Source organism: Mustela putorius, unplaced genomic scaffold (assembly GCF_011764305.1).
Source record: "Mustela putorius furo isolate JIRA1106 unplaced genomic scaffold, ASM1176430v1.1 tig00000174_pilon_pilon_pilon, whole genome shotgun sequence".
Classification (NCBI taxonomy): domain Eukaryota; kingdom Metazoa; phylum Chordata; class Mammalia; order Carnivora; family Mustelidae; genus Mustela; species Mustela putorius.
In genome coordinates, this window is record NW_025421304.1 from 14,803,224 (window position 1) to 14,824,064 (window position 20,841).

General features: G+C 43.4%; 2 protein-coding genes across 11 annotated transcripts in view; one reads left to right on the forward strand and one right to left on the reverse strand.

The window, feature by feature from the left end:
* Window positions 1–9,422, forward strand: part of RBL2 (RB transcriptional corepressor like 2) — a 54,790-nt gene extending 45,368 nt beyond the window's left edge. For 4 of the 5 annotated variants that reach the window (XM_004744185.3, XM_004744188.3, XM_045076076.1 and 1 more), the window contains one exon: window positions 7,948–9,422. In XM_004744185.3, coding sequence (XP_004744242.1) covers window positions 7,948–8,118 — 171 coding nt within the window. In that variant the 3' untranslated portion in view covers window positions 8,119–9,422. Of the gene's footprint in view, window positions 1–758; window positions 1,187–7,947 lie in introns of those variants that run through there. The other variant, XM_045076075.1, reaches the window with a different exon arrangement.
* A 60-nt stretch (window positions 9,423–9,482) lies between these two features.
* On the reverse strand, window positions 9,483–20,384 carry LOC101694266 (AKT interacting protein). 6 transcript variants are annotated; one of them, XM_004744183.3, is made up of 10 exons: window positions 20,173–20,384; window positions 16,399–16,510; window positions 14,675–14,880; window positions 12,675–12,739; window positions 12,490–12,590; window positions 11,938–12,026; window positions 11,763–11,861; window positions 11,563–11,670; window positions 10,447–10,507; window positions 9,483–10,287 (listed from the first exon to the last, which is right to left on the reverse strand). In XM_004744183.3, the coding sequence occupies exons 2-10, from the start codon at window positions 16,438–16,440 to the stop codon at window positions 10,177–10,179; spliced, it is 882 nt and encodes a 293-aa protein (XP_004744240.1). In that variant the 5' UTR covers window positions 16,441–16,510; window positions 20,173–20,384; the 3' UTR covers window positions 9,483–10,176. The 6 variants fall into 6 exon arrangements, with proteins under 6 accessions (XP_004744240.1, XP_044932012.1, XP_004744238.1 ...); XM_045076077.1 differs by having other exon boundaries at window positions 20,155–20,384; XM_004744181.3 differs by lacking the exon at window positions 20,173–20,384 and adding an exon at window positions 19,142–19,242.
* Window positions 20,385–20,841: the final 457 nt, after the last annotated feature.

Genomic DNA, 20,841 nt, shown 5'->3' on the forward strand with positions numbered 1-20,841 from the left:
GAGAGGACACCCAAATAAATGCAGTGCATGATCTTGCACTGCATCCTACACAGAAAAGCACAGCTTTCAAGGACATTTTTGGGACGAGTGGGGAAAATATAATGGGGACTTCAAGGTTAAATTTTATCGTTAAATTTGTTTAATTCCTTTGGTATTTATGATAGTACTGGATTATGTAGGAGAGTATGTTTAAAGTATTCAGAGGTATAATGTCCCAGTGTGAATAACGGACTTTCAAATGGTTCAACTAAAAAGAAAATTACATAGAGAACATATGTGGTAAAATGCTACTGACTGATAACTGGGTGTTCTTTTCTTTAAGAACAAACTTTTAGGGATGCCTGGGTGGCTCAGTGGGTTAGGCCACTGCCTTGGGCTCGGGTCCTGGGATCGAGCCCTGCATCGGGCTTTCTGCTCAGCAGGGAGCCTGCTTCCTCCTCTCTCTCTGCCTGCCTCTCTGCCTGCTTGTGATCTCCGTCTGTCAAATAAATAAATGAAATCTTTAAAAAAAAAAAAAACTTTTAAAATAAAAAGTTGGGGGAAAACAAAGCAGCAAAACTCTCAGAAAATGGAAAATCTTTTCCATTTTTCTGTTACGGTAGTAATGAAGGTGCTACATACCTTTGAGTAAACTTATCCCCTGCAGAAACCTCAGTTAACCTGAATAATGAAGACATACTGATGTTTCTGAATAGGAAAACCAAATATGTAAAGACATAGTTTTCTCCAGACACTGCATAGGTTTGATCTGATTCCAGTGATATTGCCAGTGGGATCGTGAAAGCTGGAAACATAAATCATCAATAGCCCCAAAAGCAACTGGAACAGATGACATAGCTCAGAGATACTGCAGGTGCAGGTCCAGACCACTACGGTGAAGGCAGTTAAATGAAATTTTTTATTTCCCAGTGCATATAAAAGTTATGTTTATACTATACTGTTGTCTGTTACTGTGCATTACATCTAAAGAAACCTGTTCATACCTTAATTAAAAAAATATGCTAACCATTTCTTTGAGCTTTCAGTGACTCTTAATCACCAAAGATCACCTTTACAGATATTATGAAAAACTTCGAAATCTTGAGAGAATTACTAAAATTTCATACAAAGACACAAAGCAAACCCCCCTGGAAAATGTCAGTGATGCACTTGTTTGATGCAGGAGCCACCACAAAAAAAAAAAAAAAAAAAAAAAAAAAAAAAAAAATCACATTATGTATGCCTGTGTTAGATATTCACCCTATAACCAAATAAATTCCATCTGGATTAAATAAAAGTTAAGTGGAAAAAATGAATACTCAGTAATATAAGCCAGAATACTCAATTTGAAAAAGGACAAAAAGGGAGGAAAAAGGAAAAAACACATGGGAAAATAGTACACAAATAGCAATTAATGTAAGTGGTCTAAATATACTTATTGAAAGCCAGAAATTGGAAGTCTGGACACAAAGGCAAGACCCAGCTATTTACCACTTATAAGTAACCCACTTTAAATATCAAGACACAGACAGTTTAAACCAAAAGGACGATAACTCAGTAAGTGTCCACACGGTGGAGTATTACTTCAATAAAAAGTACAGACACATTCTGCAACATGGGTGGACCTTGAAAACAAGCTAAGTTAAAGTAGCCACAAAAGGATAAATATTGGGGTGCCTGGGTGGCTCAGTGGGTTAAAGCCTCTGCCTTCGGCTCAGGTCATGATCTCAGGGTCCTGGGATCGAGCCCCGCATTGGGCTCTCTGCTCAGCGGGGAGCCTGCTTCTCTCTCTCTCTGCCTGCCTCTCTGCCTGCTTGTGATCTCTGTCAAATAAATAAATAAAATCTTTAAAAAAAAAAAAGGATAAATATTATATGATGCCATTTATATGAAATGTCCAGAATGGGCCAATTTATAGAAGCACAAAATGGATTAGTGATAGCCTAGGTCTGGAAGGAATGGAAGGTTTCTGTTACTGGGCACATGTGGTAATGAACTGCACAATTTAATGTAGCAGTGATTGCACAACTCTTAAGAATATACCAAAAACCATGGTTTTGTGAGCTTCAAATGGTTGAATTGTATGGTATGTAAACTATATCCCAATAAGGTAGTTTTTTAAAAAAAGCAAAAGGATGGAAAACGTTATACTCTGCTAACAGTAATTACTGTAGCTACTCCAGCTTTCATGTCATTAATAAGAATATTACCACTGATAAAGAAGGTCATTTCCCAGTCATAGGACATAAAGTCCTTTATAATCAAGACATTTCAACATAATTGATAGAACAAGTAAGCAGAAAAAATCAATAAAAATATTCAAGATGTGAACAATCAAATTGGCTAACTAACATTTATAGAACACTCCAACAGCATCAGTTGGAATATTTACCAACACAGACCACACTGAGGACCATAAAACAAGTCTCGGTAAATTTTAAAGGATTCAGGGACGCCTGGGTGGTTCAGTTGGTTAAGCAGCTGCCTTCGGCTCAGGTCATGATCCCAGCGTCCTGGGATCGAGTCCCACATCGGGCTCCTTGCTCCGCAAGGAGCCTGCTTCTCCCTCTGACTCTGCCTTCCACTGTGTCTGCCTGTGCTTGCTCTTGCTCGCTCTCTGACAAATAAATAAATCTTTAAAAAAAAAAAAAATTTTAAAGGATTCAAATAATGTATTTTCTGTTCTTACCACAACAGAATCAAATCAGATATCAGTAACAGATACCTGGAAAACCCCCAAATTTATGCAAACTAAATTGCATACTTCTATTAATTCAAAAAAGAAAGGAAATTAGAAAGTATTTTGAACTAAATGAAAACTTGACATACCAAAATTTGCTGGATGCAGCAAAAGCAATGTTAAGAGAGGGAAATTTATAGCACTAAAATACTTAACATGAGAACAGAAGAAAGGTCCCAAATTAGTGACCTAAGATTTCACCCTAAACAACTAGAAAAAAGCAGGAATCTGTAAAACAGCTTAAGATACAGAAAATTTTTAAAGCCATGAAAAACCAGGGTTTTTTTTAGAAGGTTTTAAAAAATTGATACATCTCTGCACAGACTAATCAGGATTAATAAATGAATCAACAAGATCAGAAATTAGAGTTAACAGTACAGGTCCTACAGGTCCTACAGATATTAAGAATATATAATGAAGGTTAAACAACTTTTTGCCAATACAAGTAATAATGCAGATGAAATGGATCAATTCCTTGAAAGACATACACTTCTAAAACATACTGAACAAGCAGTCTCAGTGACCCTGTATCAAGCAAACTGAATTTATAATTTAAAAACATCCTCTCAAAGAAAACTGTAGGCCCCGATGGCTTCAGTGGTAAATTCTACCAAATACTTAAGGAAGACACAGTTGACCCTTGAACAGCACGGGGGTTAGGACACCATACCCCATGCAGTCGAACATCTGTGTATAACTTCGGACTTCCCCAAAACTTAACTATTAATTGCCTACTGTTGACTAGAAACCTTACTGAAAACAAAAACCGCTAACTAACACATATTTTGTATATATAGTACATACTATAAAGTAAATGAAAATACTGAAATCATCAAAAAAAATCAAGTATAAGTAGACCCATTCAAGTCAAACCCATGTTGTTCAACAGTCAGCTGTAACGCCAGTTCCATCCAAACTCTTCTAAAAAGTGAAGGTGATAAATCATCTCACTAGTTGAAGAAAAAGACATTTGACAGAATGCAACGTTCATGATAAACCTCTCAGGAGACTTGCTCAATCTGATCAAGACTGCATACCAAAAACATCTGCAGCTACCATCACACTAAGAGAGAAGGCATCCAGTCTTCCACTGTGAAGATCAGGAACAAGGCAAGGATATCTGCTCTCACCACTCCTATTGAACAGAACTGTAGGCCCTCGCATATGTAATAAGGCAAGATAAAGAAGGCATACAGACCGAAAAGGAAGAAATAAAATTATCTCCATTCACAATGATTTTCTATACAGAAAGATGAAAATCTAAAAAATGCTAGTGGAATAAGATTAGCAATTAGCAAAATTATATGACTAATATATAAAAATTAACTTTATTTCTATATACTAGCAACAAGTAATGAGAAGTAAAAATTTTCTAAAGCACCATAACACTAAATACTTGGGAGGGGGGAGGTGCCTGACTGGCTCTGTCAGTAAGCACCCAGCTCTTGATCTCAGCTCAGATCTTGATCTCAGGGTTTTGAGTTCAAGCCCCAAACTGGACAAACAAAAAACACGACCACAACTTAGGGATAAGTTTTGACAAAAGGTGTACAAGACTCTTACATCCTGAGATTTGTAGAACAGTGGTGAAGGAACGACTGAAAGTGGAGAAATTCCATGTTCATGAATTGGATGACATTTTCACGATGTCCGTTTTCTTCCACTTGGTCTATAAATTCAATCCAATTCCTGACAAAATCCTAGCAGAATTATTTGTGCAAGTTAAACTGGTTCCAAAATTTATATGAAAATCCAAAGGAACTAGATTAAACAATTCTGAAAAACGTGGAAGACCCACACGGATTTCAAGACTTAACTATGAAGCTGTGGTAATCAAGACACTGTGTTATTGGTGAAAGGACATACAGATTGATAGACTAGAATAAAATCCAGAAATAGACTACCTATCCATGGTCAACGGATCGTAGGCCAAGGTACAAAAGTAATTTAGTTGTTCACCAGATGGTGCTGAACAACTTGATAACCATATACAAATAGTAAACTTGTACCCATACTCTGCACCACATAAAAAATGAATCAAAATGGACCGTGGACCTAAGTGTAAAACTTACAAAACTTCTAGGAGAAACCATAGGGGAACAAAATGTTTGTGAACATGGTTTACACAAAGACTTCTTAGGTAGCAGAATCAAAAGCACAATCCATAAAAGACTGATAAATCAGACTTCCATCAAAATTAAGAATTCCTGCTCTTTAAAAAACAAGCTGCAAACTGGGAGAAAAGTTCACAAACCTCTTACCTGATGAAGGATTTAATTCTGTAACATATAAAGGATTATCAAAATGCAAAAGGAAAACCAACCAACCAGATTTAAAACTACGCAAAAGATTCAAACATGCTTCATCCATTACATGCCTGTTAGGATGGCTAAAACCAGAAAACGTTAGTAACAAATTCTGGCGATGATAACGGAGCACTGGGAACTTTAATGTATTCCTGGTGAGAATTCAAAATAATCCAGCATAACTCTAATACCTGGAAAACAGTTTGGCATTTTCTTACAAACATGCCCTTACAATATAACCAATAATTTCACTTCTAGATGTTCACCCAAGGTTCATACAAAACACATACATGGACATTTAAAACTATTCCTAATTGCCAAAAAGTGGGAAACCATCCACATGTCCTCCAGGTGGCCAGTGGATAAGCATACCTGTGGTATGCCTGAGTGATGGCCAACTACTTTGCCGTAAAAGGGAACTAACTACTGATACACCCGGCAACACGGATGAGCCTCAGATGCGTTGGTGCTTAAGTGAAACCCCCTGGATTCGGTAGGCCACTTACTATAGGGTTTCATTTCTGAGAGAGTCTGGAAAAGGCAAACCTATAGGGACAAGGAACACATTATCAGTGCTTGCTGGCAGGGGGCCCCCGAGCTGTGTCCCTTAACTAGCAATGTGGGAATTTGGGGGGAACGAAGAAACTTATTTATTGTGGTACTTACAGGGCTGTGTTTGTCAAAATATGTACCACTATATATTTTTAAGAGTGAGTTTTACTGTAAGTAAACCTTTAAAAAATGACATTTTGGGCAAAAAAAGTCAGACTAACCATCTAAATTAGTGGCTTTCAATCTTACCTATCACCACCTGGAAAGGTTTCAGAAAAATTTTTGCAGAGAATTGGGAGTTTCTCCAATAAATAACAAAATGAGACTGCTGAAGAAACATCTGTCATCATGACTGAGTAGATGATAGCTGAGCTCAGAAGTACCTCGGGTCTAGAACCAATTACACCACCATAAGAAGAGAATTCTAAAATACCACACAAGGTAATTAACATGATTGGGGGCCATTAGTAACATTTATCAGGGCAGTTCGGCATACTGGTATAGTCTTGTCAAGTATTAGAACATTGCTTGTCTTAAACAAGTGGGAGGAAATCATATATTAACAGGATTAAACGAGGACAGCACACAGCAGCTAAAGAGATGTGCGTCTGTACTGATACGGAAAGATCGAAGATGCAGTGTTGACTGAGCAACTGTTCCAAACAACACACAAAATACGCCATTTCAGTTTAAGTTGGCTCCACATCCAGCAAGGAGCCAGACGTGGCACTTGAACTCATGACCCCAAGATGAAGACCTGAACTGAGATCGAGAGTCGGATGCTTAACCGACTGAGCTATCCAGGTGCCCCTGCCATTTCAAATTTTTTTTAAACCCCACTTAATAGACTGTATTACATTTCTAGTGAGTGCATTTGTAGATAGAAAGCAGAGGCTCTACAGTAGCCTGATCAGTCCAGTGAATGAAAAATAACAGTAGGTGTCCCAGGAATTTGGTGAGGATAAGAAGTCTCAGCATATTCTGTATGAGCTTTTGGGGGGAGTAAGAATTTGTATTTTAAATATGTACCTGTGCAAATTGTGTAAGATACTATGAATTGTATATAAATTGTATTTAACACATTACATATATTATATATGGCATAAATGTGCTGTATATATTGTTATATACTATATATTTCACAAGATATGTATACATTATATGCACCTAACAATTTAAGGAATAGTCAAGTGAATACGAGACTAGAGTTTAGGAATGCAAGAGGGTAGAAGAGAAAGTCAAAGGAAAGCTTCCTGAGAGTGGTTGAGGTTTGGGAGGGTGCATATGCTAGTAATAAAGAATACTGATTTTATTTAAAACCTCAGAAAAATTATTTTAAAATAAAGAATAAAATATGAATAAAATAGGCCTAGGATTAGCCTTAAGATAGTCTGGTGAATGGGAAATGAATGAGGGTATAGATCAAGCATGACGGACCAAAACTGGCCCAGTGGGGTGATCGCTAGGGGAGAGTTCATTACCCCCCCCTCTCTGCTTTCCTGTTTGAGAGTTCATGTAATAAGTGCAGGTGAATGTGGGGAGTATATTTTCCCTAAGGAAACATAGACAGAGTGAAGCAGCGTGTGAAAAAAAAAAAAAATGTGGCCAACAAACTGCCAGAAAATAACGTGGCCACTGATTTTTGGGGCTTTGGAGAAACTTAGTGCTGAAGGCTTTATATATACGTCCAATCTTGCTGGCATCCTGGCAGTTTTTCCTCAATCAGGGTTCCTCACATTAACCACAGAAGACAAATTTGTCAAATTTTTCTCAACTCTCCGACGGATGAGAAAATAACTAGTACCTTCTAGATCATACTAATAAATTACTTATAATGGATACTTTAGGGAATTAAGGTTTACTTGTCCTGTGAAATTCCAGTTTGGAACCACTGCTAAAAAATGAGTAACACTAGATTGAAAGGGGCATAATACTGTGTAAAAGCACACTATTTTTTAAAAAAGAAAAATGGAGACATACAGAATTGACTATGGCACAGCAAGGTGATGCTCCATAACTATTGTAAAACAACAAAATCACAAATTCGTGAATTCTTACTTTTGGAAAAGTTTACATCAGAATCACCCCTGGAGCTTGTTAAAAAAGAGAAACACTCTGCCCTCCAACCCAGAGAGTCATCAGTGTCGGCCAGCTGAGAAGTAAAATCGGAAAGGTATAATTCAGTAGTTAGTTTCTTTATAAAGATGTTCAAAGTCTTTAACCCACTGAGCCACCTGTCTTTAACCCACTGAGCCACCCAGGCTCCCCAAGATGTTCGAACTCTTGAAACTCATTTGAGGTTCTCTGACATATCACTGAACTTGACGTATGAGCATTTTAAAGTTTTGTATGTTTTTCCCCCCACTCTAGAGACTGAGAGAAATTAACAGTATGATACGAACAGGAGAAACTCCAACCAAAAAGAGAGGGATTCTTTTGGAAGATGGAAGTGAATCACCTGCAAAAAGAATTTGCCCAGAAAATCATTCTGCCTTATTACGTCGTCTCCAAGATGTAGCTAATGACCGAGGTTCTCACTGAGGTTAGTCGGTTGTACTGAAACGGTCTTTTCACAAACTGTTGGGCAGCACCGGTAATGCATGCTAGATTATGGGGCTCGTTTCCTAATCTTCCAGTATCCTTAGGATATCTCTACTCATCCCAACTGCCTTTTTCCTATCACTCAGTGCTTGCCATCAAGGCTGCTTAGAATCCAGACAGGATTTTTTTTTTTTTTTTTTAACTCTTCAGCAATGCTTTTGCAAGTATTACAGGGAACAGAGCGTGCTCAAATATGTGTGTAAGAGGTCTCTGTTGACGTGCTCTGGCAGAGGGACTGGCTGTCAGTTCATTCCTACCTGTTTTGTGGTCAGCTTCTGGCCCTCATGAAAAGCAAAAACAAAAACTTAAGAGGTGTTTGTCCCAAAACGTTTGGTAGGAGTTAGGAGGATTTTGGTTCCTGAAACAGAACAAGGGAGAGAGCCCAGATTTGGAGCTCCTAGATTATCCCAAATCTCCCGTTCCCCTTATGTAATTCTTCCCTCTCCCCGTTAGGTGTGGTACAGTGTGGTAAGTGCTGGATTGTTTGGTGTGCAATGTGTGAGTGAACTTGTATAAGAAGTGGCACTTTAGGGCTGTAAAAAGCATGATTTTGTAACCCAGATTTTGCTGTATATTTGCGATGGCACTTTCTACAATGTGAACTTCATGGAGTACAAAACTTCCAGGCTAAACATGCAATATCATCTTTGATGCTTTTGTACTTTTTTTAAACTGTTCAAGCCCCAGTAGCCACCTTTGGGCATGTGTTTTAAATTCTCCAGTTTTTTGTTGTTAATAGGGATCAGCTAGCTAAGTAAAGATTTTAAATCAAGTTGAATTAAGGCAATATGGAAAATTATGACCTCTTATTTAGGAGGTAGTTATCTGAAAGACATGTGTCTATTAAGGTGACAAATTTAAGATACCTTTGGGTGTGTTCCTGGCAGTTTAAAAAATAGATTGGAGAATTTAGGTTTTTATTAGTACCTAGTACCATTTATAAAAATTAGAAATGTTATTTAACAGCTATTGAATTATCTATATATACCTTTATTAATCACTATTGTTCCAGCAGTTTTAAAGTTGAACGAATAATCTTATTAGGGAGAAAATTCAATTGTAAATTGAATCAGTATAAACCAAGTTACTGGGTAACTTCATATTGCTCTGAAAGAAATATGGAACTTACACTGTTAAGTTAGAATAGTGGTGCAAAAATATTTATAAAACCTTTAAGATACTTACTGCTACTGTAATTTTATATGAAAATAAGTGTATTTTTCAATAAAGCATTTATAAGTTAATCTTTGTTTAGTTATATTGAGAAAGGGCTATTTAGTTTCCTGCATAAATGACAAAGAACAATCATTTATTGGTTTATTTTTGTTTCTACAAAACACATTAGTCATTCATCATTTAAATATCTGACTTCATTAGAAACCGTTTTAACACTTTCTCCCTCCTGCCATAAAAATACAGTAAGTAATTTCCTTTTAAAAAAAAAAGAAAAAAAAACCTCAGCTATGAACAAGTGTTCTGGTTTCCTCTCACTCACCTAATGTGTACCTCAGTGATTGACAGGAGTCTGTAAAGTAGTAAGACAGCAGACTGAGGACTGAGGTTCGGATGATCTTCCATTTCCAAGTGCTCATCAGCTACGGAACCTGTTCTCTCTACCTCCTTTCTCGTCCTGACATTATATACAACTGAAACCACGCATGTCAGAGTCATGAGAGTGCCGAACTCTGCTACTCTATTAGTTTAAATGAACGTAACTTACCTTTAGCGTTATATTCAGAAAAATACTTAAGCCTCGAGGTCCCCAATAATTTGGAGTACTCAACTAGATAACCACCCTAAAGACACTTCTGACAGAAGTAATGCATTACTTAGAGAGAGGTTTCCAAAACTTGCTGTTAGAACCCACGCACACACGGACACACTGATACCAGTCCTCGTTCGCACAGTTTACTCTTCCGGCAGTCCTTTGCCATCGGTCAGCTCTAACTAGGCCCGAGTCCGGCAGGAAAGTGCACGGTGCACCAGATTCACCAGCGCTTAAGTTGCTACTGTTTTCTCTTCTTTACTGAAAGGTTGTACTGAACCAGGCTTTACCCATGACAGGCCAGCAACATGAACACTTTTATTGTGCTGTTCTTCAGGCTTCTTCTAGGCATAATCAAAAACAGACATTAAACATAAGACTGATGGAGTCGGTCCTGTACAAACTCATTTCCCAAAAAGTTACTTGTACATAATGAGTAATCTCTAACGAAGACATTTCAGAAAGGAAACCGTTAACGATTTCAAAAATGGTTATGTACTCACCTTCTGAGTCAGCATCTTTTCTCTGGCTTCATCATGTACAGAAGGATTCCATGGAGAAAAGCTTAAGGAAGAGAGAAATATTTAAAAACTGCTTTGGCTTACTAAATTTGTAGAATATTCATTTATTCCCTTAACAAAACTTAACAAGGAGCAATAACCAGTTGTCAACATGTAAGTTTTAGATGTGACTCTAGATGCTTCTCATAGGGTAACTTTCCCTTAGGAAGCACTTACACGTGTCACGTCAGCTCATTTCAACTTCACAACCATCCCTGAAGTATTATTATTTACAGATGACGAAAGCGTGGCAGTCAAAGTAAGTCACTGCTCTGAGTCACCCAAGTCAGTAAGCGCAAAGTCCAGCCAGTCTGTCCGCAGAGGCCAGGCCTCTCACCCACTGGACCACCAGCCTTCCAGCAGTACGTGTTGCCAGAGAGCTAAATCACCAATTCCTCAGGTCTCAGTAATCCTTCAGACGCTTCCGAGATTAAATATCATAGTGATAAAGGAACGCGCTATTCACCCTATTCGGTTTCCCCTCTTTTCCCCAAATCTGAGCATTAGTGAGTGATGTGGCAGTTTAAGAGAGGTTCCAGCTAAAACTGTCAGCTGAAAAGAAAAGTTTGGACATTTGAACGTGCACATGACAAGGATCCTTAGGAAATCAAAGTCACTAAATAGCTTGCTATTGGCACAATTTGCCAGTCAATGTAAAGCTTTCTTTCTTTTTTTCTTTCTTTTCTTTTTTAAAGATTTTATTTATTTATTTGACAGAGAGAGACAGCAAGAGAGGGAATGCACGCAGGGGGTGTGGGAGAGAGAGGGAGAAGCAGGCTTCCCGCCAGCAGGGAAGCGGGATCGAAACGGGACTTGATCCCAAGGCCCTGGGACCTGAGCCGAAGGCAGACGCTTAACAACTGAGCCACCCAGGTGCCCCGACGTAAAGCTTTCTGTTTCAGGGATACCTAAGAGGTATCAGAAAGTGAGCTGCCAACAAATTATAAAGGTTGTAGGCTAACAGATGATACACTCTTTTAAATCCCCATTCTAAGACCAGCTGAAACATGGAACTACAGGATGGCAAAGTGCAGCTTATCTAGATCGTGGGCCACTTACCTAATTGCGTAGGGGTCTTCTATCTTAGGTTGGTCAAACAAACGAGCCGTGCACATCTTAACACTGTCCACCACTTTGCTTTTAAAAAGCTGAACATCTTTTTCATACCTGTATTAAAAGTTTAATTCAAAAAGTTACCAACGTAATCTACTTAGCTGCACTGTCAAATGTATCTAAAAGGACAAAGCAAAGGAACATACAGCACTGCAGCCTCTGGGTTTAGGGGGCTTGATGTATCAATCTTGTAGAAAACTCTCCTTGCGTACATTAAAACTTGCCAAATGTGATTATGGTTCCGCCTAAAGAGAAACACGTAGGATCACTAAAGTATTGTCCTGCTGACGTAGGTCACCAAAGTAAATCTCATTTACTAACCTCCATTTTGCAAATGCTCTCTTGACATCCAGTTCCCCTGAGGTGGGGTCGACTAGCGGGTGAAAGACCGGAATATCGAACACCAAGCGCTGTATTTAAAGAGAGAGACGTGTCCTTTAGTGGAAGCTGGGAGCTTACTGGACCCATACAGAGAGGTGTAAGGGGAGCTTCAGGACAATGCACTCATGGTATTTTAAGTCAAAGAGCTGCCTCAAGAGGGATACTTAACAACTTCCACCATTTTCCTGTAAAACTCAGTTTTGCAACCGGAGGGCAGGCACCCTTTGCTCTGCTGTAGCACAACACTGCCGTGTGCACAGCCAGCCTCCCTCACACACCCTGAGCAGAGAAACCAGGGACACTAAGGGCAGAGGTTGGCGTGGCAAAAGACGCAACAAAGCACAAAAATGCCCTCCAAAAACGACTGCATAGACAAAACATTTTGGGAAACTGAAATCGTAAAATGAGCTCAGGAAAAGAACCAAGGAATCTTTCAAGCTCTAAGTCCTCCTCGGACCCAGCAAAGGAAGGCAGACTGGACACCTTACTTACGGGGCAGTCACCATCCGGGTAGTTATCAGGGATGTAAACTGTAAACTTAAACACACCGTCTTGATACAGTCCATGCCGTATGAATATTACTCCAAACCACACTGTGGGGAAAAATAAACAGTTAAGACCCAAGTTTGTGTCAGAGGAACCAAATATGCTATAAATTTAGAACAAATCCTTCTTACTTAATGCAGAGCGGTAAGACGGCTGCACATAGACACCCGGCAGCTTCTGCTTCACGACCAAGGTACTAAAACAGAAGAATAGTAAAATGGTATGGCTAGAAATGACACATACAGATCAAACCACCCTGCATTCACTTTTCGAGACAAGCACTAGTCCCCTGACGGGCAGCCAGCAGCTACCACACAAGCCAAGTCCTCACCATCTCACCCGGCTCAGGCTCGTACCCGTGTCCCAGCTTTCCAGATCAAGCTCACAGAAAAAACAGGAGCCAGAGCCGGCCCCAGATGAAGAAAGTCAAGCCAAGCAGGGGTACACAAAGAATCAAGTTTTCTTCCCAGAAATCAACTTTCCCAAAACATCACACCTTGGAAACCAACCAGTAGGTAATTCTGAACAATGCAAACTGATTTAAATTCTGGACGTTAAATTTTAGGAAAAAGATGTACAATTTTTGCTTTTGTGACTATGGACAATAGATTTCACCCACACAAGTTCAAAAGCCTCCTGAAGCACGATTTTAGGTAATAAGCATAAAAATTCTCCACAACTGCCCTCACGTAGGTGTCCTCTCAGCTGTGAACACCAGTCCACGTGGCAGAGGGCCGCGTTCAGACTCGCAGCGTTCTTGGCGAAGGCAGGCATGTGCGTGAGGCGCTCCCCACTCTGCTCTCCCCCTCAAGCGACCCCCCAACCCAGGTGCCTGTACTCTGTGGGCCCCACAGCAAGGGGGAGGACAAGGGCCCTGACAGAGGTGGTACGGGCTCTCGGGGACCTTGTCACCGTGCACCTAAAGGCACAAGGCTGAGATCAGACCTGGAACAGTGCTGACTTCGGGCCTTAAAATACCTTTAACCTGCCAAGTCTGGATTTTATTGAGAAACAACGTGTTGAACCTTAGTTGTCTGTCTGTATTACCTATTTACCATCACATTTATTTGCGATCCTTTCCCTAAAGCTCGGCACGTCAGCACGTGCAGCTGGCAGATGTAGCTACTACGGGGAGGCCGTTTGGTGTTCTAATACAGACAGCAGATCTGGGCCACAATAGACGCCTGTCCGGCCCACGGCCCAGCCTCAAACACAAGGCCTCCATTATAAAGCCAAAGGGACCACTGTCACCAAACCACACTCCGCCAGCAGCGCTGGGGCTTCAGACCCTCTAACCGGCACGACACGAGTATAGTCAGGGAACGCTTGAGGATGCTGTACCATGACACAACTGAAGAATTCCTCCTCCACACTTCGGCCCCAGGAACACAAGCCCGCCGGCCCCCCGAGATCGGCATGACCAGCACTCTGGGTGGCGTGCCTCGCCTCCCGCTATGGATGCTGCGACTTCAGTCCAACCTTCAGCTTCTGGGACTAGTGTGATTCTCACCTGCAGAGCCTGAACCTTTGGGACTTCCCTGTCACTGCCTACTGCTGCTTCTGCAGGAGTCCAGTCCCCTGTGAAATGACAGGCCCTCAAATACACGAAGGCAGCTCTGATAAGTACTTCCTACATGGTCTCTTCACCGAGTTGACAGTTCCAGTTCCTTCCATTGCTGGCTCCTAAGGTCTGGCTTCCTGACCTCTGCCTACTGGGAGCCTCTCCTCAGTCTGTCAGGATGCCTCTTACGAGGTGGTCACCACAGTGGAGCCCAAGCTCCAGCTGGGTCTGACCCAAGAACAGATTCCTGCGTCCCACTGTCCCGTTCTCCACAACCGGCTCCTCAGGAGGGGACTTCCTCACCTCCTGCCAAGGCACACCAAAATTAAGTTACTCAGTTCCTGACCTACTTTAACTGCTCAGTCTCAGGGTCTTCCCCTTGCTTTCCAAAACAGACGTGAAAATGCAAACCCATGTTTGCCTTTCAATCTTATTTATCAGATATCGGAGGGGGATGCACCTGAGCTTTAAGACTGAATGACGCAGGCGTTTACGGAGTGCACCGGAATAACCTTCCCTTTTCACCTTCAAAGGTCAGTCAGAATCTAACCAGACAGCTTCAGCACTTACAATTCTGCAAGAAGAGAGTATTCCAAGTAGAAGGGTCCATAAGAAGCATGTGTGCCGTTTGTTGACTGTGCGGCTGGGGCGGGGGATGTAGGCTTAGTTATGGGCAAAGCGTTTTTGGGAATACAAGGCAGCTGTTTCTTTGGAGCAGCACGTGGAGGGCTGGTTATCACGTCCCCTGTTAATGCCTTCTCCTCACCGTCAGATCGCTGTTCGAGATGAAGTGGTGAGAACATCTGTTAGCATGAGTCTTAAATCACAAGAGTACCTGTGATACACTCTTATCCTTGACCTGAAAGCTGGAATGACTCTTTCACAAGGAAGTTCTAGCATCACAATCAAGACGACTTGGAAGTCCTCTGAGTAGGCAGCCGGTTAGAAAGAGAGCAAAGCTGAAGGAAGACTAAAGCAACAGGAAAAAAAAAATTTAAAGCTACATCTGAGAAAAACAACGCCAGTATTTACAGGATGTATACGAAACAGACAAAGAAATGGTTTCTTCTGCTGACCCCAAAAAGAGGGCAAGGGGTTACTTAGCAACTAGACAACCATAAGAGAAGAGTCCCTTGGCTCTTAGGTGCTGTAGAAGGTCAGGTGCGAAGCAGCTCAAAGCAAACAGTAGAGGTGACTGAAACTGTAGTCACACCACCTGGTGTGAGCACCTCGAGAGCTTAGAAACAGCAGAAGGAGCTATGCTCTCCCTTGCGCTGCTCTGATTCTGATCTTGTCCCTGATGGAGATGATCTCCATCTGGACTCTGCCCAGCACAGTCAGTCAGCCTAAGTCAAAGACAAAGGTCTACATGAGTCAGAAATGAAACCACCATCTCATGGGCACTTCCTTGGCTCAAGTAGAGCCAAAGGCTGCATTAAAAATGGGTATCGCGTACATAGGAAAAAAGAGGATTCCTGGCGGTGGTCTCTTAGAGGTGGAGTTACAGGTTATATTCATTCTGTCTGCATTTTTAAAGTTTTCTTAAAATGTATTGGTTTTGCGATTTAAAAAGAAGACCTTTTGTTTGGAGAAAATAACCCATACCCTCAAGTCTGAGCTGACTACATTGGACTGGTCTTTCTCAAAGCTTCTTGGACTGTGGAATCTTGCAAATTAGTAGAAAGACTACTATAATAATGTGTCACAAATTTCATCCTGTGTAAATAATCTCAGAATTGTGATTACCAGGATGATTTTCAATTTGAGATGCCATCCAACTCTCAGAAGCTAACTTTAATCAGCAAAATAAATTATTTCTCAAAAGTAAAACCTAGGGGTGCCTGGCTGGCTCTGTTGGAAAAGCATATGACTCTTGATCTCAGGGTTGTTAATTCAGGCCCCATACTGGGCACAGAAATTACAAAATAAATAAATAAATAAAATTAAACAAAACAAAATAAGCAAAGCCAGGTAATTTCGTTAAGATTATAGGCAACTTTAGTATGAATTATTCTTGACCTTTACTTTGACTCAAATGGGTTTCCTCATTAAATTTATTATTTTTTATTATTTTTTTTTTAAGATTTTATTTATTTATTTGACAGAGAGAAATCACAAGTAGATGGAGGGGCAGGCAGAGAGAGAGAGGGGGAAGCAGGCTCCCTGCTGAGCAGAGAGCCCGATGCGGGACTCGATCCCAGGACCCAGAGATCATGACCTGAGCCGAAGGCAGCGGCTTAACCCACTGAGCCACCCAGGTGCCCCTCCTCATTAAATTTATTAACTATACCTACTTTGCGGACAGAGCTTGCAGACATACTCCAGAAAGGGTTCATAACGTGGACTCCGAACAAAGAAATTCAGTGGTCTGTGTCATCAAACTTCTGTCCTCAGAAGTCACTTTACCTAAAAATGAGATGGGAAAACACAAACATAGCAACAGCAACAGTTAAGATTTCCAAAACAGTTAAATACTAAATTTGACACTCTTAAATAAAAATTCAACATAACGTTCTAGAATATATAGTTATAAAAATTAGGGGAAAAAAGTCTTCAGAAAATTTCCTTCAGCAAACCCCTCCTTCTTCTGAATCCAGTTTCTTTCCCACCTTTAAATGCCTATGAGAATCTTTGTAATGAGTCCTCAGCCAGGATTCAGAATATTCAGTGACACAGTTCAGCTTCGGTGCCAGAACCAGAGGATACGGATGGACTACAACAGTTGCTACTAGCATACATAGGCATTCGATTATAGGGACAGGCAGGGGCAGGGAACACTGAACCCACATACACAAAAGGTCTATCACTGTTCAGAGTTACGGTAATTAAAGAGCCAAGGGGTTTATTTATGTCTTACAGTTGTTTTAAGTACAAAATTATTATTCCCCGCAAAACCAGTAGCCAGAGACATAACAGAGAGAAGGTAGAGCAGGTAAGAGAGAGAGAGGATAACTGGGTCCTGGCAGGATTATCCCCGAGAAATGGTCTTTTTCTGTGCTTAATGTGTGGAAACTACAGGATGAGATGCTGATGGAATGGCCAAGCAGTACATACAAATGCGAGAGAGGAGTGCAGAGACATTTCACAAATAAATCTCCCAGCAAAGCTTCAAGTACTGGACAAGAAAGTATGCCTCAAAGGTCACAGAGTCAGTGGGTCATTTGCAAAAAATACAGAGAAAGAGGCAGAGGAAAAGCAGCAAGTCAAGCTGTAAGAAAAACTTCCCCGCTCTGATGATTTTCTCCAAGCTCGGTTATGTGGAAAGCACAGCTCCTTCTCTGAATTCCTACTTGCACCAAATGAAAAGGCTGAAGGTTAAAAGGGTCAAAACTTAGCAACATTCTGCTAAACTCGTAAGAAGCATATCATGAGAAAAACCTGTACCAAATGTCCCCGACAGCAAAAATTTTTATGACAAGTCTGTGATATCCGCAGGTGGATACCAAGAGTCCATACCTCAGCGGTGCCAATTACTGCTGTTTTCCTTGCCGCGACATAATGCCACCCAGTAATTAAATCAAAGGAATGAGGCTCCTGGTTCTTCCACTAACCTGTTGACTTACACCCACTATAGAGCAACTTTTTGCAGAGAGCTCTCCACAAACCTGCCTTTAAAGGTGACTAGGGCACAGAGGAGAATGACTGGGACCTCAAAACTGTGTGCTGGCATCTTCCCATTTGGCCCAAATGAAATTGATGGTTTTTCAGATCCAGAGTAATGTACGGCACCTTGCTGTCATCTAGGATACATCTGACTTAACAGAGGATCCCTCCCCTTGGGATGCAGTGCTCACCACCATGTAAATTTCCTGAAGTGATTCATTCACCTGTATGGTCCCTTCCAAATCTAACACCTAAAGATTCCATGACTCTGCCTTTAAGAATCCAAACCTGCCCCCCCAGCTCCTGTTACCTTTAAGCAAAAGGTAGTTTCTACTGCTTGCCTGTGTTTCCAGTAGCACCATAATCACCTGAAGATTAACTACTCGGTTTATTAGAAGTCCAGTCTACCCAGACAGGGTTCAGCATTTTCCAATAGATGGAAGGAAGCCCTAGGGAACAATTGGAGAATTTCTCCTGGTTTGGTCATACAAACCAAATAGGACGGTCTTCCTTTACGTCATACAGCTGAGAAGTCAGTGTCTTGGACCTGCACGAATGATCTGAACATGGCTTGAGCCCAAACTCAGAAGGGTGCTGCTTTCCTACGTGCCACAATCCCTAAATAGGCACTAACTTAATACATCACCCGAAAAGCCTTAAATTCCGCGTTAAGAGGAGGCAAGAGTACGGCACCGAGAAAGGACCAAAAACCTTGGCCCTGGCCGGGATCGCTGCGGACAGCCCAGACCGGCACCCTCGCCCAGGGCGGAAAGCCATCTCCACACACACACGGAATCCGGACAAACCTGTCTCGGGGTGATGCAAGGCGCGGGCCGTGTCCCAGCTTCGCAGCTAGTTCGAGGCCGGCCCGGATCCGCAAGCCCCTCCGGTGGGGAGCTGAGGGCCTCTAGGGCTCGAGGACGCCCCCCCACACACACAACGAGGGCGCAGGACGGAGGCGGGGAGGGCGGGCCGCGGGACTCGGCGAGCCAGTCGGGCCCGCCTCCCTTCCTCAGGCAGCCAGGCCCAGCACCCGGACAGCCCCAGCGCCGGCCGGCGGACCGCGGCGCAGCAGGTGCCTGCAAACCCGGACAGGTGCCCGGCCCCGCCCCCGTGTCCCAGCGCGGCCGCTGTCGCTACGGAGTCCGGGTAGGGCGGACAAATGCCGGGCCGAGGACGCTAGCCGCTCAGGTTTAAGGATTCCAAGGGCCTCCCGTCCCTCCCAGCAGTGCACCTCACCTCGGCGTCTTCAACGCAGTGCTCCCGGCAGCTGAGCGCCGTCGCGGCCCCACAGCATCTCTGGCCGCAGCGCCAGCCCGGCCCCTGCCTGCTCCCCGCCCCGCCCTGCTCTCGGTGTTGGGCCCCGCCCTCTGCCCCACGCCCCTGGGCCAGGACGCTTCCGCCCAGCCTCCCGGCGCCAAGTGGCTGCCATACCAGTCCGTCAAGCACGTTCTTCCGGGGGCGTTGGGGCGACTGCACTCCACTCTGCCAATCAAATCAGCTCCGCTCGGGTGGGGCAGCACTTGACCCTCCCCTTACGTAACAGCGCCCAGAGTGAACTGTCAGTCACGGAAATCTCAGCCCCGGGGGAGGGACGGGGAGGAAACAAACAAGCACCTGAGCGTAATTGGCGATGACATCCGTCAGTCATCATAGAGGCCCGCCCACAGGTTTGTGCGTGGCCGCTGCAGCCATTTAGAGAGGCAGTGACTGCGGATTTTCTGAGTCCCCGCGGTGGCAGGGCGAGGGCGGGGCTAGCTTCCCGGAGAGAGTGACCTGAGGGAGGGCTCGGCGGGCGGTGGGAGCTCCCTACTCTGGGGGCGGGGGGCGCTACGAGCCCTGAGACCTCTCATCTCCCCGGAGTGGTGGGAGGGGGACACCAGGGTGGCTGACAGGTCGAGGGAACCTACTGGAAGGTTTTATGTAACGTTGAGAAACGCAGTGTTACCGGTCACAGAATGGAGGAGCGCGCGGCGGGAGCTCAGCCCTGTCCGCGCTTGGCGGTAGTGCTGCCGGAGGAGCTTGTTAAGAATGTACGCGTCAGACTGAAGCTGCAGAACCCGAACCCAGGGGGGCGCTGAGCGACGGGAGTTACATCTGCCACAAGTTCCTCGGGTGGCTCTGGTGCGCGCCGAAGTCCGGGGACCTCTTCCATGGCAACAGAGCTCCTGGTCCCTGACTCCTAAGTCTTTTGACCCCACAAACCCTCACTCTGATCCAGAACACTTGCACCCCGTCTCACCGTTTACTGCTCAACAGTTTGCCACGGAAGCCACTCCCGGCTGCAAACAAGATCTAGACTCAACCGGCCTTCCCAGGCACAGCCCGCGTCGGCCTCCTTCCCACGGTCCCCTCTCATTTCCCACGACCGTCGCCAGCCCCATTCCGTGACGGCAGCCCTTTTCTTAGGATGGTGCCTTTTCTCGGGGCGCCCTTCCCATCCGCACCTGACTCCCGTGTCTTACAGTGCTCAGAAGAGAAGTCTTCTCTGACCAGGTTGATCCGTTTGGGGTTGCTTTTGAGATCCTGGTAAAAATGACCTCGAATGGCAGGAAGCCAGACTCTCCTCTTGTTAATCCCCAGGGCTGGTTCTGAAACCCGACTTCCTCCCCTAGCTGAAAAACACTCCTGAGCCGCTTCCTTTTGTCCAGGCTGAATACACTTGGGAGTGTTGTCCTGCCCTTAGTATTAGAGTCAGTCAATAAGAAGAGGGAGTCAAGCAGGAAATCCTTTCCTCTGGCCACAGATGGTCTCCCTGGCACCTACATGGCCCAATCCCTCCCGACCTTGTTTGCAGGCTCATTATCCTCTCCCAGACTAATGTTACCCTCCACACTCTGCCTGGCCAGCTCATTCCTTCCCCCAGGACTCATGTATGTTACTGCAGCCCAGACCTCTCCACTGAGCTTCCATCGTTCACATCCAATTGCCCACAACCGCCCTAGATGCCTCAGGCAACCATCAGTTAGAATCCTTGGGGTGGCCCCTGCCAGATAAACCCAGCTCACACTGGCTTCTATAGCAAGGGGGATTTATCTCACAAGGTAGGGCGGGCTCTGGGGGCCGGTGCCCTGGGCTTCAGACAGAGGCATACCCAAATGTGGCAATGCCTAGCGACGTGAAAGTGATGAGGG